This window comes from Orycteropus afer, unplaced genomic scaffold (assembly GCF_000298275.1).
Source record: "Orycteropus afer afer isolate SDZICR_OR568_19922 unplaced genomic scaffold, OryAfe1.0 scaffold00516, whole genome shotgun sequence".
NCBI lineage: Eukaryota > Metazoa > Chordata > Mammalia > Tubulidentata > Orycteropodidae > Orycteropus > Orycteropus afer.
Window position 1 is genome coordinate 1111787 of NW_006922103.1, and position 10786 is coordinate 1122572.

General features: G+C 44.3%; 1 protein-coding gene across 1 annotated transcript in view; it reads left to right on the forward strand.

Annotated features, from left to right (window-relative positions):
* Positions 1-10786, forward strand: part of CD226 (CD226 molecule) — a 110964-nt gene that overhangs the window by 44944 nt on the left and 55234 nt on the right. Inside the window, exon 3 of the mRNA XM_042782923.1 lies at positions 4645-4992. Coding sequence (XP_042638857.1) covers positions 4645-4992 — 348 coding nt within the window. The remainder of the gene's footprint in view (positions 1-4644; positions 4993-10786) is intronic.

Consider the following 10786-nt stretch of genomic DNA (forward strand, 5'->3'; position numbering starts at 1 on the left):
AATCTCTTTGCTGGTGTAGAGGAATCCAACTGATTTTTGGTGCGACGTTGCTAAATCCCTCAATTAGTTCCAGTAGTTTTTTGATTGAATCTCTTGGGTTTTCTAGGTATCAGAGATGGTTTTTCATCTATTTATTGCACAAAATTTATTGAACAACTTACTGTGGCTGGCATTGTGATAGAGAAGCTGGATCAGAGTCAGGATTGATTTTCTGGCATGGCTTCTTTCTCCCAGGTAGCCTTGTGCAGGCTGTCCTATGAATTGGTAGACATCGATAACCATTGCCTAGAGCCATTAATGCATTTGGAAATTGCAAATCTAATTTTAAACAAATGTCTGAATATTAGAAATATCATGGCACAAAGACCCAAAAACCTGTGGAAACACCTTGCACATTGGTGGCAAAGTGAAATTAGAAATTATTTTCTTATTAAAACAACAACAACAACAACAAAAATTGATTGCATTTTCTATATACACCAAGCCCCACTCTAGGGTAAAACGGTTACTGAGGTTAGAGTGGTACGTAAGTTCTGTATAGAGGTCCACCTTTATGAAGCTTAGAGTAAGAAAACCTGGGGTTTCATGGAGTTGATGAATGATGCTTCAGAGTTGTTCAAACTGTGTGCAGGGCCTTTAACCATGAGGATGGCAAGAGGCAGACGATGAGAGGGGCAAGGGTGACAGGCAAGGGCCTTTCATCCATGTCAGGAATTACCGAGGCCCAAGCTCTCTCTGGTCCTTGGAAGAAGTAGTGGAACACACAGAGATAATTCTCAAAAATAATTAATTGTTTTGATTACCTAGTGCCTGTCTGACAGGAATATACCACAAGTGGGATAGTGGGATGGCCTTAACAAACAGAAGTTTATTCTTAGAATTTGGAGGCTTTAAGTCCAAGTTCAAGTGCCAGGCTCTAGGGGCTGGGTCCAAGTCCCTCAACCTTTGGGCCCAGCTTTGCCTCCTGCTCCCGGCCCTCTGGAGCTGAAGGCATTTCTTCACTCAGACAGTTGCTGGCTTCTGAGGCTGAGAAGCCCCGAGGTTGACAAGTAAAAAGGCACAGTTCCAATGTTACCAAACCACACAGCAGGCCATTAACTTAAGTCCATTGTAAGTCCCAAGGTCAGCAGAGCATGGCAGGCTACTGAGCAACGACATGGCTCCATGCAGGGTCCAAGCATGCCATAGGCTAGAGACCATCCTCAAAGCTTCTCCTTATATACAAGAAGCAGATCACATTCCCAAAGGCAGCTACTCAGCTGCTTGTGGTAGATCCCACCATGGAGTTGATTGCCAGTCTCCTCATGGGGATTAACTACCACCAGCTGCCCAGCCACTCAACCAGGCCCAGCCAAGTTGACACAAAAACATGACCACCACAATAATTATGCAAGAAGAACCAAGCGCACAGTAAAGAGGAGTTGGCCATAGGGTCCTGCAGTAAAAAATCACATGAAGGTGATGGTTTACATTACCCTTATTCTAATAGTTAATGCATGGTTAAATAAACACATAAAATAGACTACTTTTATCATTTCTATATTTAAGATCAAAGTAGACTCAAACCTTTCCTTCTGTCTTCACTCACATGTTTGGTCCTGTTTTAAGTGGATGGCTTTCCAATTCCAAGTATGCTGGGCTAGTGGGGCTGCTTGTTGGTGTGATGTCTGCCTGGTGGCTGTGTTCAGAGTCACTTCATGATGCCTCATCTCCACCTGTGGAGGACCAGGTGCTCCAAGCAGCTGAGGCAGCAGTGGGGGTGAGGCAGGGCCTGTGGGCCTCATCATCATGTCTCCATTTTCACCTGGTGCCGTCCAGTGACTGTTTGTAAGGGCAGGGTTAGAAGGGGCTGGTCTGTGATTCTGAGCCACCTGCCTGTGAGTGCGGGCCTGGTCCCAGTCTAGTGGCTAGGTGGGTCCCCGCAGAGGGATGCTGGGAAAGCTCTCTGTGCCCTGTTTCCCAAGAGACAGCCTGTCCCCGTCCCCATGCCTGGAGGGTCATCCTTGGAGATGTTCTCCATGACCAGGGATCTGTCCTTGTGGAAACTGAGACAATCGTAAGCAGGGCTCCCACGGAACAGCTGAGGGAACGGGTACGGGGTTGCTTCTGGCTGCAGGTTTGGGTGAGGTAGCTAAAGAACCTTCTGTGACTGGAGGAGGGCAGCGTCCAGGGGAGAAAAATTAAAACGAAACAAAACAAAGTGATGTGAGCACTGAAGAAATACTAACCCTTTCCTCTCTTTACTGTTTCACTTATTTTCCCTTTTAGCTCTTTTTTTTTTTTTTTCCATTTTATATGAATTTTCTCCTTTCTTTCCTTTTGCCTTTCTAGCATTATCTCTTCTCAGAGATGTAGTGTTTTCTGTGTGCATGTCATGTGGGCAGAGTGTGAAGTTTCCTAACGAAGTCTTTGCTTAGAGACTGAAAACCTGGAGTGCTGTGGTTTTCTCTTTCCGAGAACATTCTGATGAGAGGAACCGTGTTCTGTGGGCTGAAACTAACATGGACATGCTAGAAGTCTTCCTGTACCTGTACCGCTGGGCCTCTTACGGTGTCTTACTTAATCCCTCACTCTCTGTCTTTTTCAAGTGTGGGACCATTTCTTCATTGTTATGATGATGGGAGGTCAATGAGCCCTGGGCCACATGGTGGCCTGGGGGAAATTTATGATGGATGTGTTTTCACTTTTCTGCCTTCCTCTTCTAGTGTCCCGGTGCTCAGTGACACTATCACCACCACACTTGTCTTCTCTACTTAAACAGAATGCTTGACGCAACCACATGCTCTATGGAAATGCATCCCTTGGAGCAATTGGCCACAGGGCACCAGAGGGACAGCATTCACACAGAGGCAATGCAGGAAAGACAGGAGTGTATAACTATGAGGGGAAGGGGGGCGTGGGAAGGGTTACCGGGCAGGGAGGGGAGGAGACTGGGTTAGGGTTGGACATGGTAAATGGGGAGTGAAACTAAATGTACACATAATGTTGAATGTAAAATAAACTCTTAAAATAAAAAACTAAAAAAGAAAACCAGAATGCAAACACTCCTTGTCAGTAGCAGTGAAATGATCATATTAAACACGGTGTTAAAGACGGACGCCCAGCACTGCGGGAACCAAAGCCCCAGCAGGTGGGTGGTTTAAAGCACAGCCACTGCTTTTCTCATCATTCTAGAGGCTGAAAGAGCAAATCTGGGGCTCAGTTGTGTGCACTCCTTCTGTGGGCGTCTCTCCTCAGTTTGTCGTCTGCTAGTAACCCTTGGCATTCCTTTGCTTGCCGATGAGCTCTCACATGGCTTCTCTCTTCCCCCACGTGTCTCTGTGTTGATTCTGCTCTTTTTATAAGACACAGCTCAGAAGGGATTAGGTTTCAGACCCACTGTAATCAGATATAATCCATTAGCATAACTAGTTATATTCACAAGAACAGGGGTTAGGATGGCCATTGTTCTTTCTCAGGGGAACACAGTTCACTCCATAATATTTTAATTTTGAAAAATAATTCCTGAAGTGTATTCTTCAGATCAGTTGCTTAAACTTTTTGGTCTTAGGACCCTTGACATTCTTAAAAATGATTGAAAACCCCAAAGGGCATTTGTTCTTGTGGGACAGAGGGTTAGATCGATTAGTATTTATTGTGTTACAAATGAAAATTGAGCAAAATTGAAAATACAAGAATTTACAAGGGTACATCCCATTAGACACCAGAGCCCCTGGAAATATCTAGTGTATACTTGTGAAAGAATGAGAGCGAATGAGAGACTGTTGTTACAAAAATCGTTTTTACCTTGAAGATCCCCTGAGAGAGACAGGGATCCCTGGTCCCCAGAACACACTCTGAGAGCAACTGCCTTACATCGTCAGTGACCACTCACTGAAGGCTTGGTGCTGGAGCTCCAGGAACGGTGGCAGGGCCCTGGGGAGATAATGAGAGCCTTTCTTGGTGCCCAGAATGCATACGATGTATGGATCTCTACTCTACCTGTGCATGAGACAATTCTGTGTCCCTGGAAAATGGGCTACTTAATGAAAATGATTTGGTATCTTCTTGGTGTGATTATTGTTGTGCTAAGTGCCATTGAGTTGGTTTCAGTTCATAATGACCCCATCTGACAGAACAGAACTGCCCCACAGGGTTTCCGAGGCTATTACCTATTATGGAAGCAGATGGCTAGGTCTTTCTCCAGTGGAGCTGCTGGGTGGGTTTGAACCACCAACCTTTTGGTTGGCAGCCAAATACTTAGCTGTTGCTCTACCATCTCCTCAATTGGAGATTGTAAAATTGGAAATGACTGTAATCTAGAAACTCAGTACTTGAAGTTATTGTTTGAGTCTTCAGCCCAGTATCGTTACAGAACAGGGTTGTGAGCGTCAGTATCTTGATAGGATCACCAATATGCGAAAGTGCAGGGGTTTCACCTGTTTGTCACCGTATGGCCAACAAATAAAACTTCAGGGAACATGTGCGATCACACACGTCCTCATTTGTGATTATGGACCAGCCTCTTCTTAGAAGCTTTCTTTTACAAAAATGTGACAGTAGATGAAACTATGATAAGTAACATCATCAATCATTTTGGTAAAAGTTTCTGAGTAGTTTCCACCTCCACATGACCTAGATGCAATCGTTTTCTTCTTTTTTCAGATAGTTTTGAGACAGCTGTGTCATCCGCTAACCACCTGGTCTCAAAACCTGGAAAGAACATCACACTCACCTGTCAGTATCAGAGCAAGCAGCCAATGCAACTGGTTACGTGGGAGAAGATCCAGCCCCATCAGATTGACCTGCTAACTTTCTGCAACTTGTCCCAGGGGAGAAGTTATGCTTCAAGGTACCAACGACAGATACTGACCAACTGCAGCCAAGGAATGAGAGGGAGCTTCATTGGCATCCCCCACTTAACCTCCTCGGACTCCGGCCTCTACCGCTGCTGCTTCAGGGCCAGCACAGGGGAGGAGGAGGCCTTCGCGATGAGGCTGACCGTGGCCCACGGTGAGTGGACTGCAGAGGCCTTTGGGGGTCAAAATGGGGAAGGCCAACCACTGTGGATTGGTTTCAGTTGTTTTAGCTATTTAATACGATGGTTTTTTCACAAGTTTTATTTTTGGAGTTGAGTTTATTTAATAACACTGGCAGTTACTATATTCCAGTATTTAATATTTCTTTAAATCGCCAGCCTTTTCATTATCAAACTCATTACCATTGAGTTGGTTGTAACTCGTAGTGACCCTATAAGACAGATTAGAACTGCCCCATAATGCTTTCTTGGCTATAATCTCTCTTTATGTTTCTATTTTCTTTTGTTGTTGTTGAGAGTGTATGCAGCAGAACACCCACCAGGTCAGTTGTTCCTACACGTACCACTCAGTGACATGGATGGTATCTGTCGCGTTATGAAACCATTCTCCCCTCCTATTCTGAGTTTTTTCTCCTTTATAGACATAAACTCCCTGCCCCTAAGGCTCCCCTCTAATCTTTTGAGTTGCTGTTGTTGTTCGTATTCCATATAAATGGCTCTTCAAAGAACGCAATGCTGAGGCACGCATTCTTTACTTGTGAAGCTAAAATACTGTGGGTTTTAAGATGTAAGAACTTCCCTTAAGAAACTAAGGGATATTTCTGGTACAAATTGGCTGTAATCTTTGTGGGAGCAGATCACCAGGTATTTTCCCCATGGACTCTTCTGTTGGGTTTGAACTGCTGACCTTTTGGCTAGCAGCCAATCACTTAACCATTGTGCCACTAGGGCTCCTGGCCTGTGAATCACAGATTTGACAATAATAGATCTTTCTATTTTCTTGATCTGCCACATTTCTAAAAAAAAATAAAATAAAATAAATAATAATAATAATTAATGTTTGAAAATACATGACGCCAGCAGTCTGTATATTTCATATATATAACTCCTATCTTCTCAATTATTTTATAATTTTTCAATAGTGGTCACTAGTTCTTATAATCCTCACATATCCCCAGAAATAGCAAGATAGAGCTACAGTGGTATTAGTTGAATCAATGTGGGGTCGATATCATAGATTGAATTATTGTTGTTGTTGTTGTTATGTGCCTTCAAGTCGGATCCAACTCATAGCGACCCTTTCTTGGGTTTCTGAGGAATATCACTACGAAAGTAGATTGTCACCTTCCTTCCGAGGAGTGGCTGGTGGGATTGAACTGCCAGCCTTCTGGTTAGCAGTCAAGTGCCTTAGGCACTACGCTACCAGAGATCCTCCCAAAATATGTGTAAACTAGGCTGGGCTGTGCTTCTCAGTGGCTTGGCAGTTACATTAGCACCCCCCTCGATGTGATCTGATGTACTAAGCCAATCAGTTGTGAAAAAAAAAAAAACATTAGGGTGGGATGCAAGTGCAATGCCCTTAATCTCCTCATAACCCTGATCCTATGTAAATGAAGTTTCCCTGGCACCTGGCCTGCAACACCTTTTATCTTACAAGAGGTAAAAGGAAAGAGAAGGAAGAAGAGAAGTTACTACCACCAAGGAAGAAGAGCTGGGCATGGAGCATGTCCTTTGGACCTGGGGTCCCTGCGCTGGGAACCTCCTAGAACCAGAAGACAAGAGAGTGAAAGCTTCCCTCAGAGCTGGCACTAGAATTCAGACTTCTGGCCTCCGAAACTGTGAGAGATTAAGTTTCAGTTTGTGAAAGCCACCCACTTGTGGTGTTGCTGGTGTAGCAGCATTAGAGACCTAAGACAGTCGAGGTCATTTGTTGTTGTTATGTGCCGTCAAGTCAGACTCGACTCATAGCGACCCCTCCTTGGGTTTCCGAGGCAGTGTCACTACAGAGGTAGATTGCCCAATCTTCCTTCCAAGGAGTGGCTGTTAGGTTTGAACCGCCAGTCTTCTGGTTAGCAGTCAAGTGCCTTAGCCACTATGCTACCAGAGCTTCTTTTGAGGTCACTAGGTGTTTGGTAGTGTGGGCACTAGTTTACCGGGAACAGAGCCAATACTTTTCAGACTCAGCAGCAGAAAGGCAGACAGTGAAGCTTCAGGGCCTCTCTCATGAGCAGGCCTCCTTCCAAGGCGCAGCACTAGTTTTGTTTCGGTGGTTTGTCTTCTTTGTCATAATGAAACCCCGCACTGGCCAGGCTTCAGGCTCCGCAGAACCTGAGTCCACCTGCTGCGAGAGTGACGAACAATCTTCACTTCCTGAAGTGCCAACCCAGAGAGAGTCCGCAGGCCTGGGCAGGGGGCCTGTGTGACAGCCGAGCGGGAGGAAGTTAGCCTCAGCATCTCTGAGCTCTGCCTCCAGGCACGCTGCCTCCTGCAGAAGACATGCCCCAGAAAATCAGTTTTTGTTGTTGTTAAAAATACTACTTCACTTCGCTCTTCCCCTCCCCTTCCCTTCCCTGCCCTCCTCTCCTTCCCCCTTCTCTCTTCTCTGTGCCTTTCTTCCTCTCCTCCTTCCTCCCTCCTTCCTTTCCATCTTTCTTTTTATGCCTCCAATCAGCTTGTGTTTACACTTTGACAACCATGGCTTCCTGAGCTTGGACTTCCCCGCCAGAAACCAGTAAAAGCCAAGCCAGTTGTTGTCAAGTGCACTCGACCGCCTGGACCGCAGTGGAGAGCTGTGTCCACCGGCGTTTCAGTGGATGAGTTTTCAGAAGTGGAGTGGCAGGTCTTTCTTCTGGCACTCTGGGTGAACTAGAGCTGCCAAACTTTGGGTTGCACCACCCAGGGACTCTTTCCCTTTATAGACTCCGCTTCTATTGCCAGACGGCTATTTCCTCTTGCATCAGAAATGAAGAAAGGCATTTAGAAACATCTGCAACACCACCACTGCTGTGTGTGCTAAAGGAGCTAGCTGGCACGAACATGGTGGTTTTTCATACCTAACTGCCTTTCGTAGGATGCCACACTCTTCCTTCTCTGTTCCTCTCAATAAGAGAAACCATGCAAAGGAGGGGTTGAGGCAAGATATTGGGGGAGGAAACAACAGAAATTTCTCATTTAAACATTGACTCTGTGCCATCAGACACATACAGAAAACATTGCTCATCTTAAAAAGCCCTCATCTTACAGAACGTTCTTGGAACATGGCAGAAAGTGAACACAGACACTAATATCTCCAGAGACCAAGGCAAGAAAGTGTTCTATTCAGACATGTCCTCAAGTATCATCATCAAAACGTGCCAGATCAATCTTGTCTGTAATATGCTGGGAGAGTAAGCACAAACATCTTAACTCACAGAGAAAATGCAAGTAATAGGATCAATTTTATGCAGTACAGTCACTTAACTCTTTTTTTTTCTTTTAATTGTGATTTTGGGAAAATTGACAGAGCAAATTCACTTTCCATATACTCTTTGCTCATGACATTGACTACAATTTACCACAATGATACAGCTCCCCTCCCACTTCCTTCCAAGGGTTACCTCTTCCCAGTGTCCATCCCTCTATGCACTCCTGCCCCCTAAACTGTCTCCCTGTGCATAAACAGCCCATCTTTCTCTCGCGATTGCTCTCTCCAAGGAGTGTATCTACTTCAAGTAAATGTTCAACTCATATACCTGTCTTTTGTTTGGCTGGAAGCCACAGGTATGGGTTCAATTCCAGACCTGAAGGGCAGCTAGGGGCCATAGTCTCAGTGGTTCCACCAGGCTCTATCAGACCAGCAAACCTGGTCCCCACCCCCTTTTTTTTCCCAAATGATTTTGAGTTTTGTTCCACATTGTTCTCCCTCTCTATCCAGGATCTCCTACATAGATCCCCTGCGAGTGGTTGACAGTGGTAGCCAGGCACTATCTAGTTCTTCTGGTCTCATAGTCATATAGGCTGAGGATCTCATGGTGTACCAGTTGCTAGGACTAATTCTTTCCATGAATCTTTGGTTTTCTTCATTCTTCTTTGCTCTGGATGAGGAGAGACCCATCTTTGCATCTAGATGACTTCTTGAAAGCTTTTAAGATCTCAGTCGAGTACGCCAAAGTAGGAGGTGGAACAATGTTTTGTGTAGTATGTTATGCCAGTTGAGCTTGATGTCCCCTGTGGCTGTGGTCCCGAGCCCACAGTTCAACTACTCTGACCCTCTGGGTAGCTGGCTGTGGCCAAGAAGAGGCTACAACTTTGTCCCTTGTCAGCTCTACTACCTGGGAATTCAGATCATACAAATACACTTATAGGACCATTGTCTGTCAACCATATATATAGTCTTGGGTACACTCCCCACTCCATTTTTGTTGTTGTTATTATATGCCATCGAGCCAGACCCGACTCATAGTGACCCCACCTTGGGTTTCTGAGGTGGTATCACTACGGAAGTAGGATTGCCCAACCTTCCTTCCGAAGAGTGGCTGGCGGTTCAAACCAGTGCCTTTGGCACTACGCTACCAGATTTCCTAGAACTATCTAATAGTTCAGCCTGTCCACCCATCCATCCACCCATATACCCATGTTTGCCTTCACTAACAATGCAGTACTGTATGTGCATAAGGGTTCATTTTTATTGTCCCATGTACCTCTCTCTGTCGTCCTCTTCCTCAATGCCACAATATTGATCACTCACATTTGATACATTGTCCTTTTCTTCACCCAAATCAATTCTTATCTCTACCTACCTAACAGTGTTCCCTCCACTCCCCTCCCACCCCTGGTAACCAACAAAGAAAATTTCCTTCCATAGATAAACCTTTCCTTGACTTTTACAATAACAGACTGATACATATTGTCCTTCTGTGATTGACTTATTTTACTCAGCATAATGTCCTGCAAGTTCATCCACGTTATGCGGTGTTTTGCAGAATCTAGGTTATTCTTGGGAGCTCAAGTAGCGTAGTGCCTAAAGCACTTGATTGCTAACCAGAAGGCTGGCAGTTCAAACCCACCAGCCACTCCTTGGAAGGAAGATGGGGCAATCTACTTCCGTAGTGTACTGCCTCGGAAACCCAAGGAGGGGTCACTATGCATTGGGTCCAACTCAATGGCACATAACAACGACAACAACAAGGTTATTCTTTAGGGTTGCATAGTATTCTATTGTGTGTATGTACCCTAGTTCGGTTATCCATTCCGCAGTTGATGGAGACCTGGGTTGGTTGTTTCCATCTTTTGGCTATTGTAAATAGTGCTGTGATGAACATGGGTGTGCATACGTTTGTTCTTATTATGACTCTCACTTCTTTAGGATATATACCTAGTAATGGAATGGCTGGGTCAAATGGTATTTCTAATGCCAACTTTTTAAGGAATAACTTTTTAACTCTTAGCAATTAAGTTTAAAAAAGTCATTTGTTCAAATTTAACTACTTTCTTACACAAAACTATTGCCTTTCTTTGAACCTAGGTTTTAATAATATCAAAAATCTGCCAGGTAACTGCAAGTGACTGAATACACCAACTGGTATTGTGAGCATCTGTTTGTTTGGGACACTCACAAAAATGGCCTTTTTTTTTTTAATTGAGAAGGTATACTCTTATTATTTGAAGAATGCAAAATATAAGATGGTATAAATAATGAACAAAACAGAGTTGTTTCCATTTGAGTAGAATTTCAACACTAAACCCCTCACCTAAGTTTAGTACAGTGTTGGGAGACTTGAAGACTCCTAGCTGATAGCTTCTTCCTTCAAGTGTCCAAGCTACTGGCCTCCTGGTATTTGTTAATGTCTGTTTGTTTTCTCAGGATGTTAGCAGTAGAATTTAGCGTATCGGGCAATGCCCTAGGTTGTTTTCTGTTTCGTTCTTTCATTCTTTTTTTTTTTTTTATTAGGATTTGGGTGAAGATTTACAGAGTAAATTCACTTTTCATACAGCAGTTCACATATACTT